At 44.7% G+C, this 27,854-nt stretch overlaps 1 protein-coding gene across 1 annotated transcript; it reads right to left on the bottom strand.

The window, feature by feature from the left end:
• Positions 1 to 11: 11 nt before the first annotated feature.
• Positions 12 to 27,794, bottom strand: LOC104321289 (disintegrin and metalloproteinase domain-containing protein 20). The gene is made up of 22 exons (XM_069807886.1): positions 27,669 to 27,794; positions 26,096 to 26,162; positions 25,381 to 25,532; positions 25,124 to 25,188; positions 24,944 to 25,022; positions 24,344 to 24,420; positions 22,363 to 22,558; positions 18,992 to 19,066; positions 18,822 to 18,893; positions 18,034 to 18,203; positions 17,033 to 17,108; positions 16,477 to 16,631; positions 14,874 to 15,042; positions 12,800 to 12,892; positions 11,907 to 12,099; positions 10,040 to 10,145; positions 8,409 to 8,592; positions 7,076 to 7,153; positions 4,960 to 5,071; positions 3,397 to 3,508; positions 2,284 to 2,341; positions 12 to 258 (listed from the first exon to the last, which is right to left on the bottom strand). Exons 1-22 carry the CDS (start codon positions 27,792 to 27,794, stop codon positions 217 to 219), a joined length of 2,457 nt encoding a protein of 818 aa, XP_069663987.1. The 3' UTR covers positions 12 to 216.
• Between the last annotated feature and the right edge of the window lie 60 nt (positions 27,795 to 27,854).

Raw genomic sequence — 27,854 nt, 5'->3', positions numbered from 1 at the left:
GTAAACAGAAATAGGAAGAAAACCTGTTTTATTTCAGTGAAGGTAACATTCCTATTTAAAGCTGAATGCCACCAAAACTAATGTAACAGATTTGGGAAGCAGGGCTTCCTGTGGTTCCCGCAGAGCCAGCGATGCGTGAGGCTGCTCTCAGAGCCATGCCTAGGTTTTTTTCAGCCCTCTGAGGTCTTGTGTCCTGCAAAGAGGCACTGCTCTGGCTTAATCCTTAGAAGGACTTTCCTCTTCCTCTGCTAGGTTCTCCTGAAAAATAAAATGCTAAGGTTAGTACAGCATATTCTACTTAAATGGAGGTTATTTTGTTAGCATGCTGGTGGCAGAGTCCAGTGTTTACAATTTTAAGGAATGTATACTGGAACAGCAGAACTGTTTGGAAGGAATCCATTTTCCAGAGGGTGAAGACGCTTTTCTGGTGAAATTCAGAGTCGCAGAATCCTGGGGAGGCAGTAGGATAAGTAGGTTCAGAGGGATTAGATGCATTTGTGGAGGGTGAGTCCAACAGGACCTTTAAATACAGTGGCCTGGATGCAAGCTGGCCATCAGCAGAACTTTAGGAGACCAGGATCAGCTCACCGTGTCCTGGTGATGGTGCTTTCCCCAGTCTGCTACTGCACGCTGGAGAGGAGATGCTGCTTTGGATGGGTCTTGATCTGGGCCAGTTCATGTTCCGTTTATAACTCCTTTAGTTGTCACAATATATTACATTTCTAGGCATATTGCCTGCAAATGTAACCAAGGCACCTCCTTTCTTTGCTCCTTTTCCCTGGGCTGGAGTTTCCAACCTCTGCCCTGGTGTCTCAGCGCTTCCTCAGTTTCTTAATGTATGTTTTCAGTCTTCAGTGGCTTTTTTCATTTATAATGTTTGAAAAATTGTAGTAAAATTCTTAAACTGCATTGCTTCAATGGAATTAATTTACATGCATTTTATCAAATCTGTCATTTCTAGACTCCTGTGGTGTTTAGAGACCACACATGATGTATTAACAACAAAGGTGGCAGACTTGACATACCTTTCCTAGACTACCTCTTCTGCTCTCCTCTTACTTATTTTGTGGGTTATGCTAATACTCTGTTAAAATTTTGATTAATCTTGTTATCTCTCCATGTGATTAATCTTCTTTGCATTATGTTCAGTGCTTGATTTCATCAGCATCTTGTGACAATGACTGCCATACTTGAATTAACTATTGACAGAAAAAAGTAACTTTCCCCATCTATCTCTTTAGGCTCACATGTTCTATGAGCTGTGGTGGACCTCCTCAGTGCTATATAAAAAGCAGCACAGCATTTTTTCACTTCTTAGCCAAAATCTCTTGTGTTGCAGTTTAGTCTCATCATTTTTTTGTTCTGCTTGCAATAAACCTAAAAAACAGGGTCTGAATTTATGGTTGCCTTGACTGTATTGGGGGGTTATTATCCAATATCCCCTCAGTCACCTCCTCAAATTATAGAACTCATGTCTTCCAGTTTTTCCCTAAAGACCATGAGTTTCTGACCCCAGGGCTCTTCCCTGGGCCTCATCGATGGGTGATGCCTGTGCATGTGGTGTGAGGTGAGACCTTAGGTGCTCTTCTTTCTTACTATGCTTTCTGTTTTCTGGTTCCTTACCCGTTTTCTTCTGCTTTACTAACTGCAAGAGGCAGGATTTTTTTTTTTTTTTTCCCCAGGGAGCTTTTCTTTGGAAAAGTTGATCTGATGAAACTGCATCAGCTTTGACATAGTTTAGATTAGCCAGATTCCTGGAGGATAGAGCAGCCTTGCTGAACAGCGGCAGACACCTCAGAAAAGCCCCATGGCCAGGATGAGAGCAGAGGCTTGAGCTTGACCCTCCTGCCTGGCGGCTCCCTGCAAGGACACTATGATGTCTGCCACCTCATACTGCCAATTTTGGGCGAGATCTCATATTTGTCCCAATGTAGACAAAATTCTTTTTTCTGACTAGTGTTTTGTTTGTGCTTTCTTCAGCTGTGTCATCATGCTAATGCCAGCTCTTGAAGCAGTCAATCTGAATGCACTTCTATTTATAGGAACTCGGTATTTTTACCCTAAACTGTCTTTTGACATAAACCAAAACAATTTTCTGCAGGTATGCTGCACACACTCTTTGGGTATGTCCTCACTGGCAGCTTTTGACTTGCACTGAAATAACTGGGGGAGCATGAATTACAGAGAAATGAAAAAGATGTTTGGAAAATACTGAGATGTTAAAGTTTTCCAAACCCCTTCGAGAATGTAATTTTTATATTAGAGATGGGAGAATATACTTACTTCTTTTGGAGGAGGAGGAGTGGTACTACAACTTTTTTCCTGTCTTCTAAGTCGCCACCTATAACAAAGTGCTCAGTGAACATGAACTTTGGACAGTGATTTCATGCGAAATAAGATGCTCTAGTTTATGGACAAGCACCTTATGAGAAATATTGGGTGTCTTTTTGAAACTGTCTCCTCTGACATGGATATGTAAAATGACAAGAAAATAAAACTATGAAGCGAGTTAAGTCTTGTCTCTTACCTGAGTTCCAGAGATACCACCGATCACTGTGGTAAGGGGAAAGCATTTATTATATCTGCTCTGAAGACTGTAGCATAGGGTAGAGATACTTAAATTGGTAGTACATGACGTAGCTGGGTACTAGACAGTCTTGCTGCAAAGAGCAGAACAAACCTCCGTGCATTTTTTCCTACTTCTTGGCAGAATAAATTAGCCCAGCAAGTCTGAAGCATGTGGATGTGCAGAGATCATTGAGGGGAATGTCATCGTTCATTTTCTGGTTTGGGATTTTGAACATTCTTCCCCCCCCCCTGCAGTCACATTCCCATATTCTTTCAGTTAAGCTTATAAACCCATTTGACCTGGGAAATATGTGGAAAGCAGTAAGAGGATAAGAGAGTGTTTATCCTCTGCACACCATTTAAACTTTCTTTTTTCAACTTTTGTTCACATTTTTCAGTGAATGAAAAAAGTGAAAATCAAAGGAAAAAGTAAAAAAAAAAAGGATTAAGCATTCCAAAGGAGAAAAAAGGAAGAGTGATTTAGAAAAAGCCAAATTTTATGAAAAATTATCCTGAAGTTAGATAAAAATTTTAGTTTCAAAATTTCTATGGAAGACTTTTAAAAAGTGCCAGAAAGGATTAAAAACTATTAAGCTCTAGCTGCCATTTCTGGAGAAGAGGCAGTTGTGACAAAGCTCTGGCCGTTGATCAGACCTGCAGGTTGTCTTTGAAGCAAGACGATCTTGGTTTGCGAGAGGTGGCCGGCATTGCACCGTGAACTCACAGGAAGGCCCTTCATGGAAAGGGGTGCTGAGAACCTTGGTTAGAAATTGTTAAATGTGCTTGAGTTTTGCCAAGTGATGCAAAGATTAGTGGAGCTTTACCTACCTTTGGATCCACTGAGCAATGGCAACCCTCTTGTGCAGCAGAAAGGCCAAAATCGAGAAGAGTAAAAGGAGCATTCCGGCAGCTTTTCCCATAATCCTTGCAACTCTCAACACTTGGAATGGAAGAGAGAGAAAGAACATTATGCTCTGTGCACACCAGGCGTTTCTGGCACAACAGAACGCTAGTGGAAACAAGCAGTTTGTCACGTATGTTCGGATATTCATTAGTGCACACACTCAACCCCAAACGAGCAGATGCTCACTTGCATGCTGCCTTCCTTCTGCTCTCGGGCTGGGTCTCCAAGGCACCTCCACCACTGCTACTTGGGAGCTACCAGCGTTCTTAGCTTTCTGAGAAACAATAAAAAGCCTTGAGGTATACCGTGTAGAGGCTAAAGTAATGCTATATAGGCCTGGAAACGGGAGTCTTTGGGCTGGCATGGTAAGGAGTTTGAGGACATAATGAATGAGCAGGAAGGCTTCCAATGGGGTTCCCTGATAAGGGCATGCAGATGAAGAAGTACCCAAGTATAGCACTGAAGGATGAGTAATGTGAGCTGAACACCTACTTCAGCTAATGGCTGAGGCTCCAATGTGTAGGTAGTGTATGGATAAGTAGGTATGAGAGATTTTTCGTAGGGAAAGTGTAAAAGGGTTGGCTTCTTCCAGCACACATAAGCAACTGTTAAGGAGACCCTAGGAGAAGCCTAAAACTTGGCATCGGCCTTTCTCTGTGAATTGAGAGGAGCAGAACATTACCACTTGGGTACCTTCCCCTCCTCACAGGCAGGTGAAATACTAGAGTGGCTTGATATTTGAAGAGCAGCTGATTTGACATATAAACAGTTATCTGCTCAAAAGAGTTATATTTCTGCGGTGCTGTGGGCCCTTTACTGCCTGAGCGACTTGCCATTTGCCTGGTCAAATAAAGAGCAGAAAGATCTATTAGCTCTTTGTCAGTAGCAGAACTAATGAGCAAAGAGGGTTGGGGAAGAGCTTGAAGGCTGTCAGCTGTCGGGTGCTGATGGGTTTGTGGAGTACTGCTGAGTGACTGTGTGGTATTTCTTAATCAGCAAGTTAGAACACCGCATGTATAGGAAGGCAAAAGTATACCTCTCAGAGGTACTTGCCGGGATCATATTTATTTATGTCCTGTCCTCTCTGGGTTGGAGCTCTGCTGGAGATCTCTGTTAAGAGGAGAGGAAGATTCTCCTAAGAGGGTTTTGAATGCTCAGAATGACACCCCTCATAAACCATCTTAATGAATGTGTGCTGGCTGCTTGGCCCCTGTGCTTAGTGGAATTGATCTGCAGATTGTGTGGGTGCCCTGAGAATGGTCTGAGAGAGTCAGGCAAGGCAAGCACAACTAGCATGATAAAAAAAGAAGGTGAGGTCAGAAAAAAAACCACCTGACATGGCTAAATAGCAAGGGACAAAGAGACGCCTGAACACAGTCTAAAGTGATCTGAAAGTATAGATGGAGAACTGCTGAACTCGTTGAAGAAAAAGTAAAGCTAAGCCAGGCAGTGCGATGTGCAGAGAGGTCCCACCCCACGGCACTTACTGTGCGAAGGAGGAGGTGGTCCGCTGTCAACACTGCCTCCAAAGCCTTCCAGCTTGCAGTCCGGAGGGGCCCATCCAAAATCACAGTGACAGTTTTTCTTATTGTTGCACACCTAAAAGAAAACACTTACTTTATGGCATGAAAAATAAAGAAATCATAAGGTGGCCCTGTGTTTCCCTGGGTAATAGGCTGCTAGCACAGTTTATTGGCAGGCACTGCAGAGACAGGCTGGATGGAATGCGTGTCCTAAGAGAAATTTGTTACTCTGCTTTAGCTGCCATTGTGGAAATGTTCAGCCTGTTTTGTGCAAAGGTGATAGATAGACTGGTGCCCCTGGTCACAGGCTGTCGTGGGCTGTGTGGCTTGTACCGATCGTTAGATGTCTGCTATGTTTGTGCAGGGAGGGCAGTGGGAGTTCCCCATCCATCGCTGAGGTGATGGTCCTGTTGGAAGAGGTGCGACAAACACCGCAGGGAAGAGATGACAGCATACAGAAGGCGAGAGATGGTTACATTTGCCTTTTCCAACTTAGTAGGAGTGCTTTTTGCATTTCTCAAGCCATTTTTAATCTGAAAGTTGGAAAGCCTTTTTGCAGTCTTTATTAATTGCAGAGCTACCCTGCCCTTTTGAATGCTTTGACTGTTTCTGTTGTGACTACATATTTCACAAATATGTCCAAAATGAATTTGTCACCTTCATGTGATTCAAAAATTATGGGTTTTCCTGCAAGATAGGACCATAACTCCCTTGGTTGCACATTTATTTGTCCCGTCCAGGCTGGATTACTCAGCTCCTGCGTTCCTCGGTTCTCACTCACGGTCCCTAACAGCTGAACCTCTCATGGGGCGCAGCGAGGGCTGCCAAGCAGCCTGAGTATCCTCACTGTCGACCAGGAGCAGAGGGAAGAGCTCCCCTGGGACTACTGCCCTGATTTTGGGTCATGCCGCAATGTGGGTCTGCGGTCAGCCCGTGTCAGTGGCACGCACCGAGTTGATGCTCTTCAGAGGCTCGTCGGCTGATTTCCTATTATATGTTGTTAGTCTAGGTTTGTGTTACTGCTTGGTAGTATGGACCCATAGCTCCGCTCCCTGCATCTCAAATTTGCACGCCCATGTAGGTAGTGACAGTTTCCCACCCAAATATAGCGGGTCCGCTTTGAGTAACATTTTCTCTCTTCTGGGGACACAGGGTTGAGGCTAGCTTTCTTCACTCATTTATGCAGCCCAAACCACATAGAGCAGTAATTATTAATTTTCAAGGATGTCTATTTAGTTTGGAGAATGGCTTCCCAAGAAAAAAGCGTGCATTTTTTGGGTTATAACCTTTCTCTCTGAACACAGTACAATGACATGGTTATTCCAACTACTTTGAGACCAGTGTTGCCAAGAACATAACTTCTGAAGGACTTGGCCACCTGCAGCTGGTGACAGAGCAGAAGAAAACCAGACCTCAGACCCTTCCAATTACAGGTTGACAGACTGCCAGTAACTTCTTACTGGTCCTTGGCAATACTACAGATAAAAGACAGATGATGGCAAATCTTCCTAATATTCTCCCTTAGCATCCACACTAACACCCAGACAGATCTTCTGCTCATCTACAATAATATCTGTCTGGAAAGGGGCAGGTACCTTGGAAGTGATGTCATAAAAAAAGTCCACATGTGAAATAATTCTGCCAGTATTAATGTCTGGAATGTAGGTTTTATAAGTCCATTCAATATTGTACAAAATCTGCCATTTCTGTAGTATTTGTAAAGAAAGCGAAGTTACAGAACTGAGCATGCATTTTTTAGAAGATCTCTCCAACTCCACCTCATTTAAATTCAGTAGCACTGGCAGGTGCGATGAAGGATGAAGTGTTATGATGAGGAAGTTGGTTTTCGAAATATTTGAGGGAACAAATAAGAAGAATGGTAAAGTAACCAACAAAACTGCTATGAAGAGCTGTGGAGGGCCAGAGCAGAATCTGGGAGGAGAGTCATGGGTGAAAACAAAAATAATCTCTGTGCTGCTGAACCAGGAATGATTCTGGCCTTCTAATGCTGCTTTTGAGAGACAAATTTATACTTCATATACTCTACTGTTCAAAGGATACTTAGATGTTTTCTACTTACCCCTCTGCCATTGCATTTTTTCTCCCTACAATCACTGTTGAGAAAAGCCGCGTTGACACATGTCCTGTTCATACATATCTGCAGAAAGAGGCAGATTTGTATTAGTGAAATGATAAAATGACAGATACTAGGAAAGGGCACTGACTGGTGAGTAGGTATAAAAGTAGTGAGAAATAGCAGGCCAAGTCTTTTCAGTCATGAAAAGCTTCATTTAATTTTCTTTCTCCAAGCAAGCACTAGGGGAGCATAAAATGAAGATCTCAAGTTCTGGGTTCAAGGCAAACCAAAGAGGAGACTGAACAAACCCTTGAGGGTTACAAAATGCACAAACCCCACTTCTACCTCAGGAATTGAGTACTTAAGAGCTGAAAATAATTGAAGGTAGTGCCAGTATTAGTAGGAAGTACCGTATGTGCCTGCTCCGCTCATACCCTTCCCTAGGTACCTGCCCACAACTGGTGGAGGATTCTGGGCTGGATGGACTCTTGGACTGACCCTGCACAACCATCCTGATCTCTGTACATAAATGCAACACTATTTCCCCAGCATGCTCTCCAGCTCCTGGCACTTTACGGTTCAGGAACTCTGGTCTTGTCCTGTCCAGTCCATGATGTGAACAAGACCTTGGAACTCCAGAAGATGTTTTGTTTGTGCAGTGAATAACTTGGAGCATTTTCCTAGCTCTAGGAGACACAAACACATCTCCTCTGTGCAGAAGGAGAATGAAGAAGATATATTTTCAACTTTTTGCCTTGCAAATTAGTTATTTTTGGAATTAATGTTTGCATTTGGTGATGTGAAACCCATGTCTCCTGAAAGGAGAACTCTACCAAAGCCAACACTGAGCAGCTCCTTCCCTTTTGGTGGAACTCAGCACCCCTGTTTTTCTTAGAAATATTTTCCCTGCCATGTAATAGCAGGAAACTCATCCTTTAGTGTGTCATCAGCTTGGCAGGAGTTTGGTCTTCTGTGTGGGTCAAAGGGAAGAAGTGAGTCCTATTCTTGGAAAAACACTTCAAATTCTTTTGTATGTACAACAAATAAACGTTGACTTTGATTAGTAGCTTCAAAAGAAGAGTACAATCTATTTCTTTTCCCTTCTAATAGAAAAAAATACCAGCTATTGTGTTAGCCGCTCAGTCTGAGGTAAACACCCCCCCCCCAAAAAAACCAATACAATATGTTGCTATTTTTCAGCTGCTAAAGGAGGCTTTAACAGAAGGCACTATGGGGTTTGTGTCAGAGACCAAGAACATGTCCTTTAGGAACAAAATCCTTCCATTTAATCTCTGTCCTGTACTATTCATATCTCCTCCTAGCTCACTAAGAGTACCTTGTTTCTACCGCACGATGTGCCGTCTTTCACGGATCCCTCGTCAGGAGTGTCTGGAGCCAGGTGAAACTCGAGTCCCCAGCAGAGCTGATCGTTCATGGTAGTCTGAACCACGGTCTCACCGTCTTGCCTGACTGGTACTCTTTTAATGTTAGCGCATTGCACTCTTCCACACAGGACATTCCTGGGGTAGACAAACAGCCTGCTGCAAGGTCTATGGAGACATCTGAAGATGTGGTGATCGGTGGTGCTGGGACACTGGTAACAACCCTGGGCATGGTCAGAGGTTCCCACTGTCCAGGACCAATCCTTTTAGGCAGTTTGCATCCAACCACCCCTTTTCTGAGGTTAAGACATTTAACTAGTATTGACACGGACTCTTTTTATGCCCGTTGGTATCAGTGCCTTGGGCACATAGGCACAGCCCCTTGGTGTATCTCTCCAGAAGCTGCAGAGCTACTTCCATTTGACTATTTGACCCTCACTTTTCATGTGTTTTGCCCATTTTATATACCGTATGAGAAATACTGCTGTTTATGCCAGGAAGAATTGAGTGTAGTTATTCAGAAACTCTCTCTGTGCCCAGAGATGGCAACAGTGAAGCTCAGGTGCTGCCTGTGTAGTGCTCAGTAGGAAAATAGGAAATAAACTCAAGTTGTGAATTTGCAACCTAGTATCTCCTCTAATGACAGCAATGTCCCCCTCCTTGGTGAACTGCCAAAGTGCAAGCATGAAGGTTAGGTACCAGCAACTGCATATTTTTGAGTGAATGTTAATATGCGTAGGGATGGTCCCAGTAAACAATCTCCTTCCTTTTCAATGATTGTCCGTATCCACACTCAGATGTGGGTCATTCTCAGCAGGTCCTGCTCTCAGGACAGGAGCACAGAGGAGGGCTCGGGGAGTGATGAGTTCAAAGGTTAAGGGACAGCACTCTATGACAATGTCTCATCTAGGCATGTTTTTTAAGACGTGCTGACTGGTGACTGCTGCGCATGACAGCAACATGAAAAGAATTCATGCTAAAGGAGAAAAAGGGTTAGAGAACCCGTTATCAAACTGAACAGGAAAACTCAGCCCTCGCCTGGTGATGGGATGACCCCTTACTGTGGGAAAGCTGGAAAGTATCATGTGCTGAACTTCCATTCATGCTGGGAGATAAGATTTAAGGCTGTTCTGGACAAGCAAAGAAGAAAAATCTGTAAGTTCCTGTAAAAAGAAGACCGTCCTCACTTAACTTTCTGGGTTCAAAGTGCAAGAAGAACCCAACCCAAAGAAACGCTGCCTGAAATTCCTCCTATTGCTATGTGCTTTTTTCCCTTACTTTGACTGTTATACAGGTAGGCTCTCAGCAATGCTTGTACATCATGCCTTCACCTATGAAAACCAACCAGAAAAGCCTAGCAGAGCCTCCAGGTGGTACAAAAAAGCCGCACTCCTTTTCCCAACACTGTTTTTGCTTTTGCCTCTCTTGTGCTTAATCCCAACAAAAAAAAATCCAAGTTGAAAACCCCTTAGAAGCAGTGCTCTGTTTGTATGCCTTGTATAACAACGCACAAGAGTGGTGTCCCAGTCCTGCCTGGCTACTGGCAGGAGTGGGACACCAGTAACCACCAGTAACCAGCACTTACTCTTCCAGGCATTTAGTGTAGTATGTCCCGTTCCAGCCACAGTTCCCACACCGGTCGCCTCGAACATTCACTTCCCTAAAGCAGCTCAGCGGGGCACGGTGGGCGGCTGCAGAGCGAGAGAGCAAAAGGAGATGTTCACGGAGAGGCAGGGGCTATCTGCACCCCCATAATCCCTCCAGATGATATTTGTGTTTTTTTCTGAAATGAAGTTCCAGTCAACCATAGCTTGCATTTGACCTGCCATGTTTTATGGGCATTTTTTTCCCCCCCCACCTTTTGGTTCTGGTCCTCTTTTGGATCAAAATAATCAATGTGAGACTAAAGTGGCTAAATGAACAGATTTGCCACCAAGAGATCAACCAATGATCAGAATGGACTATGGTCATTTATCCAGAACAACATGGAGCATAAAATTGGATTAAAAGCCTAAAATCTTTCCCAAACCTATTTTTTTCTTTAATTCTAACTTGCTGGGTGACACAGGTTAATGTATCTTACATTTATCATGAAACCAGAATCACCACCATTATATTCAGTATTAGCAACACTAATTTCTGTTAGATGTCGGAAACAGCTCAGAGATCTGGATTTCAGTAAAGCAAAACCATTTCTGGCCCAGGGGACTCCCAGTTTTTTCAGAACATTTTTATATTCACAAAGTGTTGTATAAGAGTAACAGACCACTGAGGGAAAAGAGGGAGAGCCTGTGGTCAATGCAGGACTCCCATCAGGCATTTTTACAAGTTTTCAAGCATCCAAAATGTCCTCAAAGTAAGACCAACCGCCAGACTTCCCAGCTGTCCTGCAGAGGTGGCTGAGATCACTGCTGGCCGTGTTAGCACCATTTAATACTTGTGTGACAATTCCTTTGGTGCCCCACATCAAAATAATGACAAAAATATTCTGCCTGATCAATATCCTTGCCTTTCCCAGCAAGGCCTTTCATGAGAAATGCTACTGTCTTCATGTGCAGGCGTTCCCAGAGACTCCAAACTTCTCATAAATGTGGTAGAGGAACTGTGGCCATACTTGCAGAAGACTTTCATATGTTCATAAAGAAACCTAGGTCTCAGATCATGATGGGCATCACTGCTATCAGTAACAAGGGAGTGCAGAACAGATCTGCTCTGCTGCAGCTTCAGGACACGTGCACTGGGGAAGTTTGGTTACTTCCTACAGAACTGAAATAATCTGAAAGAGGATGTGGGCGGGTATTCAAAAAAATCACATGCATGCTTCAAGTTTGAACTGGGGGAAATTTAGGTGCATGAATTATAGGTTGGGTTTGCTTTCAAAGGCATAAAAGTGATCTCAACAACTGTCTCCAGCACGTCTTTGTTTCTGGGACCCTCTACTGGCAAATGGATGAGGGTGGCCACGTCTGCTGTTCCCATTGCACAACGGGCATGGGATGTTCCTAAACGGCGCTGCAACAACCACTGCCAGAGAAAACCCCTTTTCTGTTACCCTAACTACTATAAATATATAGAATCATCGAATCATTTAGGTTGGAAAAGACCCTTAAGATCATCAAGTCCAATACTATGTTTTATATACACATTGATATATATATATATATGTGTGTGTGTAGTTATATAGCTGTTGTTATAAAATCATGGGGTATTTAAGAAGTATTCTTTAGTATTTTTTATGCAAGTACTTATATTCTTAAGTAACTGGCCCATCTATTGAAGCCTGCCTGCCTTATAAAGAGTAAACAGCGACTCTTCAGTGACTGTCGAAAAACCAGACTTTTTTAAAGCAGAGGGCAGGGAAGGGGGAGGAGACATGAGACGAAGTGTTATCTGAAGGTGAGGGCTAATTCCATATGAGATGATCTGACTGTTCCTTGGTTGAGGTATCTTGCCTCTGCCAAATAAAGCTTTGCATTGTGCCTCGTGGCTGTGGCAGTGTCCATCGTAGCAGCGGTTGTTGTCACCACACAGGGTTCCATCTTGCTTAAATACATCCATGGGGCAGCTCCCTGAAGAGCCATTGCAGTACTCGGGGAGATCACATATGCTCCTATCTTCTCTGCAGATTTTTCCTGCTGGCTGAAACTGTAAAGAAAAGCCCACAAAATTAGTTTTGAATGGATTTTTTTTTTCGTGGTGTGGCTGGCCCAAATTACTGAAACCCATGTGGCAAAATCTTAGGGAATGCCCCAAAAGTGTAAGATGAAGGACAGCAACTTGAATTTGCAAAAAGTCAGACAGAATAAGGACTGGAGGAAGGTATAAGGGACTAAAGTCCTTGCTATTCTATGGAAATTGAGACATTGCAAATGATGATCCCTGATATTCCAGCAGAGAAACTCGTGGTTTTATTTGTGCATTTCAGGTTGAATCTGAAATGCCTCTACAAATAGTGTTGCTGGATTTTCCCTAAAAGCTCAAAATCAGCAGGAATGTAAATGAGGTTTTAAAATCTCTTTCCTTTCAGCCAGACTTGTGATCGTTGGATGTTTGGTCCATGACACTGATGCTTGTGTTGGGTTAGCTGGTCCTGTCCTTACACCCTCTCTTTGCTGCTCCTGCTGATGGTTTTTGTCTGACATAAGTTCAGTGTATCTAAACTATTTGTTTTCTACCTCAGCATGAGCAGTTTCCAATCAAGTTTGTGGATATTTTCAGACCAAATATACTGAGAAATACAGGAAATAAACACTATAGCACCTAACCAACAGCTCTGAAGAACAATTAAATCATTAGTTTGCCCTAGATTACAAAGCCAATAGTGGTTGTTGCTGTTGTGACTTACCTGACATTTGTGACAGCATTCACCTCTGTAACAAGAAGCCCCTGGTGTGAGCAAGCAGCTGGAGGAGAAGCAGCATCCTTCTTGGAGGCATGCCTGGAAGTAAATAATGTTGCACCTTCTCAGTGTTAAGAGTTTCTTTATTTGGATCAGCTTCTCTAGCTTAAGAGACACAGAATTAAAGGAAATAAAGGGAAAAAAAAATCTGCTGTTTTCTGCTGCTCCTCAGACTCTGGACTTTCTGGAGTTCTGTGTCAAGGGGAACTAAGCCTTGTGTAGACACTTTTAAAACAATTCACATTTTTCTTTAAACACTAGTGCTTCCATCTCATCTCCTCTGTTAATCAGCCAACCTACCTGCTTCACAGGGGTGCTCTAAGAATAGGCCCATTAATGTTTCCAGAGTACTTGGAAACCCTTCTGAGCACAACGGGAGATATTAGTCTCCCTTTCTATCCTTTTTTTCCTTCTTTTGTACTTTCCTTCCTTCCTTCCCTTTTTCAACTCTTTCAGCAATGATCCACCATTTCCTTAAAAGTTGAAATTCCCAATCCCAAACCATTCAAGGTGCTAGAGCTGATGGATTTCTCAACTCTGGCACATAAACACAATTAATTACCCAAATTTTAAGAATACCTGGGATGTAAGGGTATCTGCTTTGGAAGGAGAGCTGGTTAATGGTTTTTTAGCATAAAAACAAGGAAAGGAGACAGGAACAGGAATGAATTGATCACACAATGCTGGTGAAGAGGAGATAATAGGAACATTAGCAAAGACCAGAGCTCTTGGGTCACTGATGGAAAACAAGATTTTCTTGGTTCTCCTGAAGAGGACTCAAACTTATAATGTGGTATTTGAGAGGGAATGTAGGGTTGCGTAAAACTTATTGTGGGATGTTTTAGGGCAAATGTGGGGATGTGCAAAGCTTTGTTGGGGATGGTGAGGGGAAGGACCAAAGGCAGGGAGAGATTAAGGTGGATTGGGGAGGAACAAGTGTAGGACAATTGAAAAGAGGGGGGAAAAAGGAGGGTGATAAAAAGGGTCTCCTGGTCAGGGCACTTGTATGGCTGAGCCCTGTGCCTGATTAAGGAGAAGAGGTCTGGGACGAGTGGTTGGAGAGAGCAAGGTTCTGGGGGCTGTAGGTGGTAGGATTTGGTTTTTCCTAGCATAATTTCTTAAAGCAGGTGAACCCTCTTTACCAACAAGGTGCATGATGTTCAACCCAAGCCTGGATATAATACACATGCAAATTGCTCTGTGTGGGAGATGTCAGTGCAACGGCCGAGTTTTGACAAAGCTACAGAAGCTTTGTACAAATAAAGATTACACAAAATGCAAATGAGAGTTTCCACTGGAAAACTCAAACTTTCCAATGTGTCACAACTGCATGGATCCTGGCATGAGAGCTGCAAAGATACCAAATTGCAAGTGCTTCAGAAAAGCACTTCTTTCATGGGCTTCAGGGTAAATATAAGAAAGAACAGAAATAGAAAAACTCTCATTTTACAGACAGGAAGATGCAAGTGCTCATAACTTGCTTGTATATAGAGCGGTTTGGAAGCAAAGACATGTCCCTTCTGAAGAATCTCCACTTTGTCTGCAGCACTGCTCAGATACTTCTGTTTTCTTCAGACCCCTCATTTTTAGGAACATTAGTACAACCAGAAGGAAAATACCTTTCTATTTGGACAAGGTATGGAGAGGTCTCGTCTCTGTCCTAGCAGCGTGACTCTTTATCAGAGACTTGCAGACAGAGTTCACCGTCAGCTCTGCACAGAGTCTGCCACGAAAGGTCCCTCCATAGTCATGGAAAAAAACCCTGAATTTACCTCTAGATATGCTCTGCATATGTTTACACAAATCATGCATGTTTTGCCCACAAATAAAGCCATATTTGGGAAAACCCCCACTTCAAGGGAATTCACAGAAGTGGAAGCCAGTGGGCTCATTTGAATGTGTAACACTTCAAAGACCAGTTCTTCCCATGAGTCAGTGAGCTTTCATAGTTGCAAAACCACCACAGTTTTATGAACACTACTCTAAGATGCAGATTGCAGTGAAATTTTTAGTTGCTAACCTCGTCACTGCCACAGTCACATTCTTCCTCTTTTTCCAAGACACCATTGCCGCAGAGTTCAAGAAGAAATGGTTTTAAAGATGGTATGTTGAGTAGACAAGGTAGATTTTTTCTTATTACTTCATCGTAATATTCTCCCATAGTGCAATTACTGAATGCCAAGCAAGATCTGTAAGAAAAAAAAATTATATATGACCATACCATATTTATAAATGAATTGATGGACTTAAAGAACAAATAGATTAACTAGCAAAGAGGAACATGGACAGTTTTAGTGGGAATAAGTCTTTTTTCTCTCCTTTTTTCATGTGTAAATACGGGCATGGAAATTACTGTGGCCAAATTGGAAACAACTCAACTGAACATGTTGATTAATCGCCGTTTAGGAATTCTGGAAGAACTATTGGCTAAAGTGAGAGGTTTGGAAACAGACAAATTTAATGAGTACGTTAGGATAACGAGGTTACTATTGGAATGGATGGCAGCAAAAGCTGAAGGATCAAAGAGCCATGAAACATGGTGCTCTGACTTGCTGAGGTTCTCGCCCCAGCCCTTGTGTGCTGGGTCCTCAGCCCCCTTGAGGTGACCATAGAGGTGACTTCCAGGTGGACGGGATGGGAGGGACATCACAGGGCGAAGCAGGTCTGCTGGTGACCCCACTGAAATGGCTGTTTCAATCCTGATGTTATTGAAAGAACAGACAAATCTGCTAGGAGACTTCAGTTTCTCCAATCCTTAATGTCTTCAGGGGGGCTTAGCTGGTCTCTAGTAAAGATAAGGGTCTAATATGAAGCATGGAGCCTGTGTCTTTCTCATTGCTGCAGTATGTGTGTTGCAGAGAGTGAAACAGAGATGAGGACTTCTTCACACCAAAAAAAGGATCTTAGGACTTGGAAGCAAACCAATCTGCAATGAAGAAACCTTCACTGCCTGCTGAAGTCCACTGTGTGTTGGGCAGACCTCTAGAGCTAAGAGGAATGAGTCTTTTTTAAAGACATTGTATTATCAGCAGTACGTGGAGCTGACCAATGCAAGGATTCTCCTGCAATATCATATGGTTTCTTTGATGCTAAAACAACAGAAGCTGATGTCTACCAAATATTTTTCACAGGTTTCAGGAGACATTAGTTAATTAGTGGAATTCTTTTTCTTCATGATGATCCTACATCGAGAGAGCAGGTATGAGGAGCAGCTCCTGCTATGAGGAAGCCAAAACCAAGCAGCGCTTGGAGAAAGCAGATCGAAAATAAATATTCTGTGGCCAGTGGATCCAAGGAAGCCAAGTTTTCTGTGGATTTGTGTCTCAGGGAGAACTGGTATCTCTTGTCTTATCTAAATAACTATTTTCACTTGATAAAGCATCGTAGAGTAATTTAGGTTGGAAGGTACCTCTGGAAGTCCCTAGTCCAACCACCTGCACAAAGCAGGGGCAGCTTAGACTCCCATTCCTCTGCCAAGTTGAGCTGGAAGATTAAAAGATGCTGTGGAGGAAAGGGCATACACCCCCCCTACAGAAACACAGCATTTGCTCAGAGGTGGACAGCTGAAGGCAATGACCCAAATCTCACCCTCAGTGATGTAGGGAAAGCCAAGCTTCACTTACCCTGGGGATGTTCGCATGATGCATCCTCTCTGGGTGCAGTTACAATTGCAAAATTTGTTTTGAAATTGTTTTGCGTCATCATGGCTGAAGCCTAAACTGTGGCCTATCTCGTGGGCAAGCATCATCATGTCGCTGATGGTGTCATGGCCAGGGAACTGCAGGCGGGAAGAAAAACCACAGGTACACATTTTCTCAAGTCAGTGTATGTTGATGTGGAGAAATTCAGATCCAAACTTCCAATGTTTTGCTCAGTAATTGTGCAATTTGTGCTCACTAGGGACTTGCACCGGCAGACAACCAATTAGGGAAACCAAAGGACCCCTAAAGAGTTGGTCTGGGGCAGCACTGGAGAATTGTTCCTTCACCGTCTCATCTTCTTTAAGAAATGGCAAAACCAAGACCAACATCAACTCCTTTAGATGCCCAGTTTAGGTGTTACCTGCTAATTGGTAAAAGCCTGAGCCCAGGAGTTATGTAGAATTAACTCCCAAGGTTCACTGTGAATGTGAAAGGTTTATTTTTCCTTTCAGTGCAAACCCGTGAGGTCTCCCCTTACCGAGACGACACCCATGGAGTCCGTCTGGCACATTGTCCCCTTCCAGGCAAATCCCCGTTCCTTGTAGTGCTGGCCACTGCAGCAGGAAAGTTTGAACGTTAAGGAAATGCAGAACCACTTTGTGTCAATAATGGGATGCATCGCCTGAATTACAGCTGGAAAATAATGGTTTTGGGTAATGAGGGGCTCCTTTCTTGAAGAAAAGCCCAGCATCACCCATTTCTCCTATGGGAGCCCTGTATGCAGCTGGGCTGGTACCCACAGATCAGGTGTGCAAGCACCAGCGATGCATCATGCTAAGGAGGCAGGGCCACAGTTTATAAACTCATTGGCATCCTCCCTACTTTAAAGGGAAGAGTGGCCTATAGGCTATTTCAATAAAAAATAATTATTCAAAATTATTTTTAAAAGATTTGGCAATATAATATGTTGAAGGTTTCTTTCCCCCAAAATAAAGGAAAAAGGGACAGACAAAACAGAAACAAGGAGCTAGGTCTTAAAAAGCAAATGAGTGAAATAATTGATTAAACATCTTGCAGTTTGAGATCTAACTCCCTTGTCCTAGCAAAAAGATTTAACAGAAATATAGAGTTGTAAACCATATAACAATGAATTATTCTATCTAAAAAATGAGTGGCTTGTATATATAAAAATAAGTAAAAACTAAAAATGAGATTGAAATAATTCAGTTACAGACAACTGTATCAAAATTGGAAATAAGCTGTATGCTCTGTGTGCGTACGTGTGTGGAAAAATATAAAAGAGGACAATGAAAGGCAAAAGAGAATTCTTGTACCAATTTACATGACAAATATGTGCTGATTAGTACAAGAACTGATTAAGCTGTTACATTTTTTTCCACGAGATATCACCCGGACAAAAGACTTATCAGCATATATATGTAAAAATTAGAAGAAGAAAGAGATGAAAATATTCTTGCTCCCTGCTTATCTCCCCACAGCCGGCACGTGAGCTGAGCGATTAAACCGCAGCACTCTTACAGCAGTAACTGGATATGGTCATAATTCATGCGACCGACGGCATCCCTCTGACACCACGCGGCAAAAACCTGCAGCGTCCGGGCCAGGCTGCGGGCGGCCGTCACCTGGTCGGTCCTGGTCCACATCTCCACCGCGCTGATGACGATCTGCAGCTTCATGCGCCTGTACACCTGGAAGGCGGCGAGGGTTGCATCCCCTGCAGCCCATGGGGCGTGCGGCGACCCTGGGCACTGCGCCTGCCTCCGCGATTTATTCGTGCAAGGACCAGCTTCTTGCTAAAGCTGAAAGAGCTGAGCACGCCGTTTATTTTTGTGCATTGTATTAATTTAATGGAGCTTTCTGTGTAGCTCATTTTTGAGTGCCTTATGGCTGAGCTCGTGGCTGATGCACTGGCTCCTTGTTGGTGTATTCACAGAGCAGAAGAGGAAAACTCTTGTGCTGTTTTGGAGGGTTCAGAGCAAGAAGAGGCTGGTAAGGGGGATGATCGTAAAGGAGAGAAAGGGACGTCGTAATGAGCTACCAGAAAGCATTTAGTAATAATAATGCCTATTCTAAGTCAACCATTTTATAGGGATGATTTCAAAATTATTTTTAAACGGGCTTCACTCATATTTGAAGCAACTTCTTAATAGTTGAGGTGGGTTTTATAGCATTGAGGAACACGTTGGTTCCTGGTAGAGTAGCTGCAGTCAGGCACAGATCATTCATCTCTTTCCCAGCGTCGCGGGTTAGACAGCCAGCTGATGGAGCAGAACGGCAGTTGTAATTACCACATCATTAAAACTCACCGTGTTCAGGAGGTTGCTTATGGAAATGAACAGATGTAGCATCAGGGTTTCATTGTAGTTCTTAACTTTAAACTGAAAGGGGAGAAGGGCTACGTTACAATGCTGAACGCCAAGGATTCCCTCCTATATAACACGACGGCCGTAGCACGGCGATAATTTCTGATGCTTACCAGCTCTTTGTTTGTGACCAGAGCCAGCTCCAAGTATCTGGTGGGCACAGGCAGCATCTGAAGACCAGGAACCTCCTGGCAGTGAACAAATGACACTGTGGTTATTGAGATATGTTCAGGAGCTTGAAAGCTTACACCGCATTGTAAAAAACCTAAGTGGTGTTACTCAAACTAATCCAGAATTTCCCTTAAGTACAAGAACACAGAGCAATTATGCATTAGAGAAGGATTAATGAGCATAACGAGTAATCAGGGCGAGAGCAGAGACATTCAGAGACAGAACACAGTTGTAGGTCGGGTTTTCTTGGTAGGAGGGGGATTACCTGGCATTGCTCATGTTAAATCAGCTCACTATGAGCTGCAGACTTTTGCACGTGCTCAGACCATTTTTTAATCCTTAGATTTGGCACCACAAAAACTGTGTCAAAGGGAGAATTGAGTGGGGTCAACACGAGCTGCCTGCATCAAGCAGCTCAATGCTAGAAACCAGGAGGGCGAACCGATAATTGCAGATAAAAACTGGTCCTGAAGTGAAATTGTTCAAGCCATACGAAAACCACGAAAAGAACTCTTACTTAGTTTTTCTTCATTTTGCCCAGCACACCTGCGTAATACAGCAAATGGGAGCGTGCCCACCGATAGACCCAGGCAGTGAGAGGCACCGTGTACCGTGCCTGGGATCCATCAGCCTCTGGAAATAAGGGTTTTGGTACTGTGCCCTTTGCGTGTTTACTTGTGCATGGGCAGCTCCATAGGTGGAAGAAAATCTGCTCTAGGTGGGATGCACTCAGTCTTGGGCTGGGTAGAGCTCATTGACTTCTTCTACGTACATCCAGTACATTAACTGCTGGTAGCAATTGGTTAATGGGTAATCTGGGGGGGTTAGTCTTCTCCTCGCAGCAGGTATTGCTCATTGGCAGCAACGTCCCCTCTCTGATGGAGTGAGCGCACAGTGAGACTGTGAGGGCACGCAAGATCTGCAGGTTTGGTGAAGCGGCGAGGATTAAAAGAAGCTGACCCTACAACAACCTGGCTGGTAGCTTTGGCATTGGCTGAGGCGGGGGTGAGGAAGACACGTTAGCTTTTCTCTTGAGTAGTTCCCAGGAGTTTTGGTGGTAGAAGAGAGGAGGATGAGTCTCTATCTCTGAGAAAGACAACTTTCTAAATGGTTTAGCTCTTGCAGAAGTATGCATGGCTAAAAAAATGCTATTGCTTAAATCATTTTAAGCATGGGGACTCATCTCTCCTCTCCGGTGAACAAATACCACTTTATTATTGTTCTAAATTACCCCCTTTCCCTGGCAGGTTCTCAGTAAATTCAGTGAAATTGTAGCAATTTATAAAACAATATTTCCACCATGGGAGCTGATAAGTAATTCTTTCATCTAAATGCTTCATATTATTATCAGAAGACAGCATCTCTGAATGTCACTCTTTATTTCTTTCAGTGAATGCAGTCACAGTACACTGGCATAGGCCAGGCTGTTGCTATAAATAATCCACACTCGTAGGTACAAAAATAACACTTTATCTCAGTTCTTTTGAAAGCAGGAACAGCAATGACAAAAGTCCTCACAAGCTCTAAAAGTTTTCACAAATCAAAGCAAATAAACTGTTTTTCTAACCAAGGTGTTTCTGATAACAACTGCATCAGTAATATCCAATATCAAATGACGTCAGAACAAACTAATTTCCTTTGAAAACGTGGAAACTGTTTCTGAACAGAAAAAAACCAACAGATGTGTGCATTTTGGCATAGCTAAAGCTTTTTTTGTGTGTGTAATTTGAGCAAAATGGGGAGTAGAGTTTAGATTTTCTTACCATAAGGTGAATACTAACTAAAGACACAGAGGGAGAAGTTGTTGATCTTTATTGCCTAGATGTAAAGATGCATTAAATGAAGTCCCAGGAGAGTCAGACCCAGAAGAGAAACTGTTCAACATCAATCCCAGCAGCCCGCGGTTAACACAGCGTGCTGGCAGATTTGCAGACAGCTCCATCAGAGAGGCACGATGAACAGTGATGAGACTCGAAATTATTCTGCTGCCCAATGAGGGAAAAGAAAGGCAAACAAATAGAGTGTAGGAGCAGGAGTCGCGTCAGTAAGACAGGCGATGTAACCTTCCCCCTTACTCGGTGCTCACAGGACTTCAGCAAAAATGACTGTGGGGAGAGAGGCACCCAGCCATGGCCCCAGGGACTTGCACCTCCAGGTCCCTCTGGAGGTAAGGGAGAGGCAGCACAGACAGAGCACTGAGAGGTGTTCAGAGGTTTCTCTACAAAAGACGAATTACAATCCCAGAGCATCTTTTCCTGACACATTAATAAGGAAGATGATTCAAGCATTGCAGGGAGTTGCCCAGAGGGGTTGTGCAGTCTCCATCCTTGGAGGTCTTCAAGATCCAACTGGATAAAGCCCTGAGCAACCTGGTTTGACCTCAGAGCCGACCCTGCGTGGAGGAGGAAGCTGAACCGAAGACCTCCTGAGGTCTCTTCCAACCTGGGTCATCCTATGACCCTGTGAGATGGAGCTCAAGACGGTTGTCAGAGGGGCTGATAGCACCCACATCCCAGGAACACATCCCACCCCCAAGCTGTGTCCTTCCCAGGCTCTTTGCCTGGGCAGCCCTACAAAAGAGGGTCTGGAGGGAAGAGCTCTGGATGCAGACACGTGGTCCACGAGTCTACACTTTCCTTTCTGGAGTCAGGCAATAAAATACTGGATTGTCGATAGATTATCTATAATAGAAAGGCAGCAACGATTGAAATCATTGCTTCTATAGCTTCTGATCACAGCTTATTTAGAAATGTTCTCTAACTGTCTTTAAAAATGATTAATCATTTCAGATTTGTTTATTGAAACCTTCAGCTGCTTTTATCTCTGGAGCTGACAGACATGTCAACTCCCCTTTTTATCGCCGTCTTAAAAAAATTCTTGTTTGCTACTTCCACTTTCATTTCAACCCCCATTTTTAAGACCTGAATATTTTTTTCAGGGTTTGTGAGATGAACTGGCAAGCAGGAAAGGATCTCAAGAGAGAAGCAAACCCAGGGCAGGATGATCTGCACCTGACAAAGCGCTACCTAAAACCCCTCAGAAACGGAATGGGGTCTTCATTTCACGGTGTGATGCTTAGGCATGCCTGTAGGTATGGTTTCCATATCATGTGAGGGTGCTTTGCTCACTGTCACTATACAGAAAACCTGTTTGCTTCCAGACCTGCAGATGCTTTACTGCGTGAAACCCCTGTCATGCTTTTGTGAATGCAATAGGAATTTTCCCTATGGTCAGATCACTCCCAGCATTTAATGTAACCTGTACGTACACACACAAATGTGCAACATGACACAAGCGGGTGGGGAGTCCTTACTTCAATAACAAGGATTTTATGACTCCTGTTGGCAAGTTCTCCGTATTCAGGCAGGTGGTCCTTGTGCTCTTCGGGCACTTGGCATAGCTGACGTGAGCCACCTTCCAACGCCCTTCGGTAAATGAGGTGTTGAAACGTTGAGGAGTTCTCCACGGGCTCGATTTCGTACCTCAGATCTCCAATTTGCAAAACTCCACTGAGAATTTTCCAACAGAGGAGTCAGTAAGAGATGCAAACTAAATGACTTCTTAAATTATTTAGTAAATGCAAAAATAAACAAGGTGCAGGGTGCTTATCATAGCAGGAGAGGCAGGGCAGCCCTGTGCATCTCGCCAACAGGTAGAAGCTCCAGGAGCCGCCTCTGGGGTTCAGGGCTATTGGGATCAACCCATATTTTATGGGTTTTTTGTTTGAAGGGGGGGGATATGGAAAGATTCAGCTCTTGCATACCACTGCTCCTGTGGGTAGGGATCCCATGAGAAGATACAAGGAGCTCACCTAAAAGATCTTTTATGGAAAAGAAGTGTCATGCCCAAGGTTTATGATACATAAGAGAGCCTTGAGAGAGCAATCGTGCAGCTTTGGAAAAAAGTAAAGAAGCTGCAGATAAATGCTATATATTAAAGGAAAGTGAGAAGGCAATAAAAGCTCTGTGCTACGGCTCTTCCAAGGAGCATCTGTCTTTAAGATCTGTTTATCCTCGCATAGACACTGCAGCTAAATAGGCTGCATCTGCTAGTAAGTTTGCATTCTAAAAAACCTCACTTAATTCAGAGACCTTTTGGGGTGCTTGTTTGAGAAAGAAGGTGCAGGTAGGTCTACCAAAACTCAGTGTCATGCCTGGTCTCATAAGAGAGGCTCAATGGGCCTTAGTTTTGCCAGAGATTGAGTTATTTAGTCCTAAAATGTTCATAATTACTGGTTTGTGTATCACAATAGGAAAACATCAAACACTGAGCTGGAAACCCAGAAGACTTTGCTAAGGCAGTTGTGCTAGTGGATTTATCAAGAAGGTCTTTAATGGGAAAAAATTACCGGTTTCCCACCCTGCGAGTCCCCTGCATCCAGGCTGTGAAGGAAGTTAATTCTTGCTGTGGGGAGTCTGACACCAGTGCAGAGTGTGGGCAGCTGGATGCTATAAATCATGGATGGCTGCATGAAAGGCTGGATAACTTCCTTCCACCAAAGCCAGTGAAAATAATACAAAATAAAATTAAACATTTTCAAAGTTAGGACAATCTCTTTAAAAAGAAGCAGCTCCTGCTCCCCAGGGCTGATTTTGTGGAGAAGATCGAAGGTTTGGGTTCAATAACATTGCAGAGGGATAATGTAAGAGGACTGTTGAGCTGTGCATGGTTCATTTAAGTATCCTCTTAATCTTCAGAGGAGAGGTTACGCTGGCATTCCTTTCCGTTTGACTAATATTATAAAGTAAAAAAGTTCTGCAGAAAGGACTTCAAGAGGGATGTTGGTGATGGTTATGGGTGACCACCAGTTTAATACAGCATTTTGGGAAGTCTGATTTGCCAGAGACTGTTATGCCTATACAGGTACGCTTTCAGTCTCATGTTCAGAGCTTGCACTATCAGAAATGAATATATCCCAGACATGGAGTGCACCTGAAGAAGAAGTTTCTCGAGAAGTGCTTGTTTAATTTACTGTCTTTTAAAGTAAGTCTTTGAACTCTCTTGACATGTCAAACCTGCTACCTGCTTACAGGCTGCCAGAAGAATATACAGCACATTGTTTGGCCAAAAATTTCATTAAAAACTGTTTTTCTATAAAATATGTGCCTTTAAAATTTATACTGGAGAGGCTGTAAAATCTGTAATGCTAAAAAAAAGGTTTGAATTTTAGTAGCGAGATGCAGCAGAAAGCATCGCATGTGGAAGTGAGGACACCTGCTTTAAAAAGGGAGCTATACGCCCATCCCAGTTAATTTGATACTGAGCCCCCCATTCTTCCCTGGGAAGAGCCCTACCTGATCCCGAAGCACGTGCTGAGGGAGACAATGGATCCCAGGGAGCCTTCCACAAACCCCTTGTAGTAGCAGTCGTCCTGCAAGGTGCAAATGTGGCTTCAGGCTGCGGGAAAAGCTCCCATGTCCAGGTCAAAAAACCCCCGCATCAGTAACGGGACACATAAAAACCTCCCCAAATCCAGGTTTTACCACTTTGAAAGGGGTAGTTCACATGCAAAACAAAAGTGAAAGCATAGAAGGTAAATAGGAAAAAAACAGGAGCCTGAGAGCTCATCACTGGATAATGATGAATTTTCGGTGGGGTATTTTGTGATTTCTTGATTTTTCTTTTGATGGAGTAAAATTATTTTAAAAACTTGAAAAATTTGAAAGGGAAATCAAGTGTGCTGATCAATCTGAAATTGTTTTTCTAGTTTTTATCAGTCTCTATACAATTTCCTTCCTTTTTCTAAACAAAGAGTGTCTAAATAACAGATCTTTTTGGAAACAGAAAGTCATCCCTTGCTTAGATCCACTGGTGTATTCAAATGAGCCTGCGAGGAGCAGGAGGGTCATTTGGTTCTGGCTGTTGATGCATCCTTGACAGATGCCTAAACTTACTTGAATATATGGAAACTCGGTTATCAGGTCTCCTTCCGGACTGTATGTGAAAACCGGGATATCCTTGGCTATCAGATTTCTGAAGAGCAAAGCAAAAATCCTCAGTGCGGGTCCACTAATTCCCTGTAATGGCCCTTGCAAAAAATAAACAGAGGAAGGAAAACTGGGGAAGAGCCTTACTTTGCCCGTGTCAGATGGACGATGTGGTGGTTTCCTTCTGCTGTTATTAAATAGGACGTGTACCCCTGGAATGGCCAAGGCACTGATTAACTTTACAAATTAATCCAACAGTGGAAACACTATTTACAGGCTGATTTTGGCTGGGAAGCCAGAGCTGTCCCCTCGCCCCCTTCTCCCTTCAGCACCCACCCATGGCCCCTGCAGAGGCCATGGTCTAGACCCATGGTCGAAACAGCATTTCCTAAAAAGCAAATGACCTCTGTGAAGGTCCCATCCTTTGCCTCCAGCCGCCTGGGCACTGTAACTTCGGAGTAGATGATTCTCGATGCTTCAGTAAAACCTGTAAGGAATTCTGCATTTAGGGAAAAAAGGGCATTAATCACACCAGGCAACGAAGGATTTCCAACCCCTGCAGTGCAGAAGGAGGATTTTAAGTGGATGTTTGAAAAATTTGGTATGTTTAAATTTTGCCAGTCCATCTGTCTTCAATGAGAGGTGTAGAGGAGGTGGTTGAGCAGCTCTTAGCTGTTAATGCTGGCTTCTAATGAAGTTTAGGATACAAGAAACTCCGGAGAACATTTTTTAAAAAGGGGAAAAAAGAGATGACTTCAGTAATTACAAGAAGTTGAGCCCAGTGTGCATCATCCCCCTGCTCGCCTCCCCAGCCCACGTTCCCCAGCCCGTGTCCCTCCATGCCTGTCCCCACCCCGCATCCCCTGCCCGTGTCTCCCAGTCTGGATCCTCCACCCTCATCCCTGCCCTTGCATCCCCCATCCGCATACTCCACCCATATGCCCCAGGCTGTACCCCCCATCCCGTGTCCCCCCATGCAAAGCCCCCCTGCCCGCTTCCCATCCCACCCGCACCCCCCTGTGCCCCTCCACCCTGCCCTTCGGGGTACCCCAGCCCTGCTCCATCCTCCCGTCTCCCTTGCCCCTCACCTGGACAGAGGAGCAGGATCAGTGCCCTGACCCATGGGCCCCTCGGGGGTGGCCAGCCCCCCGTCCCCATCCCTGCGTCCCTCCAGACCGGTCCAGCCCTGTGGGGACACTCCATCAGCCACAGCCCTCACCTCAACCTCCCCTGGTCTCAGCCCACCCTGGGGGGGTTGTCACCCTGTTTCCATCCCCACCACCTTGCTTGGTTGTGGTCCCATCCCACCCCTCCCAGCAGCCACCGGGCCCCACTCCCCATCTCCCTCGGACCCTTGTTGCCCCCCCCCCCAACTGCCACCAGACCCTCCAGCCCCAACCTGCCCCCAAGCCCCTGCTCTTGCCCTCATCCAGCTCCACTCCTGCACCACCAGCTGGCACTGGGGGCCTCCATGTCCTGTCCCCCCCAACCCATCCTGCCCCTAACCCAGCCCCTCACCCCGCTGTCACCCAGCCCTGCCCTGCCATCTTCCAACTGCCGCCTGGCTCCATCTGCCACCTCCCACCGACCCAACCCCCTCCTACCTGCCATCCCTCCCCTCCCTGCTCCAACTGCCACCCGTCTCATGCCACGCCACGCCATCCCTCCTCCAACTGCCACCCATCCTTTCCCATCCCATCTAATCCCATCCCCACGTCATCCCATGCCATCCCAACCCATGCCATGCCATGCCATGCCATCCCATCCTATCCCAACCCATCCCTTCTCCAACTGCCACCTAGGCTGTTCAGCCACCTCCCAGCACCCCAGTCCCACTTCCAACTGCCACCCATACTCTCCCACCCTGTCCTGTCCCACCACCTACCACCTGAGTCCACTCCTCTTCCCTCCCAGTGGCACCTAGCCCCCCCCCCCCCAACTCGCCGCTCATCCTGTGCCTTTCCCAGTAGCACATAACTGAATTCCAGAAATCAGGGGCCCATTAATGCTGAAATTGTCTTTCTTCCATCGGAACATTTAAACAGAAAATGCTGCATCACCCATGCTTGCCGTCTCTCCTTCCCCCCAGGGGCACGGCGCTGGGCCGGGGGGGGTCAAGGCCAAGCTCAGCCCATCTCCTGCCCATGGCACGAGGCTTTTCTCCGGGATGTGTCACCCAGGCATGTTGTGGCTTCCCCTGGGATGGAGGCTCCCAGCTACCTCGGTCTCCTGTGACTCCTTGGCTAAGGGCTGGTGGGTCCTTAAAGAAATGGCTTTGAGGGCATGGCTGCAAAGCAGAGGCAATGTACTGAAATGTAGAGGGAAGACAAAAAATGCAGGGAGAGATCAGCCCTGTGGGAGCCCTTTGGTGATCCCCAGCAGAGGACACAAAGCACGATGAGCATGGTGTGAGACTGCAGGAGCAAAATTGGAGCAACACACGAAGGGTCAGAGCCAGCCCGGGCCAGAGGAAAGCTTCTGCAGGTGTGTTTGTGGCAGGAGAAACACCAAATAATCTGTTTTGAGGTGGATGACAAGATAAAAATCGTTGGGTGCAGTATCTGAGGATTAGGGCACTGTGTGGGATAATGATGCTTTTGCTTTTGCTCTGTTTGCTTCCCCGTGTTCATGATTATTCTGCTCCATTTCGGAGGCAGCTGATGGTGCCGAGTTGCTGTTTTCAGAGACCTACCATAGTTGTCTTCGTGCCCTTTTGCGAGTGGTAACACCTAATTTCCAACTCATTAGTGCGTGTCAGTTTGTCTTTCTCCACGTGCATTACCCTGCATTCGTCAGCACCAACACGCGACTTCTCCATCACCCAGTGATTCAGGATCGCAGCATTTCTCTGCGGCTCTTCCCAAATGATGTTCACTAC

Source organism: Haliaeetus albicilla, chromosome 20 (assembly GCF_947461875.1).
Source record: "Haliaeetus albicilla chromosome 20, bHalAlb1.1, whole genome shotgun sequence".
Lineage (NCBI taxonomy): Eukaryota > Metazoa > Chordata > Aves > Accipitriformes > Accipitridae > Haliaeetus > Haliaeetus albicilla.
The sequence above is the reverse complement of the archived record's forward strand: the minus strand, read 5'-3'. Positions and strand labels throughout refer to the sequence as shown.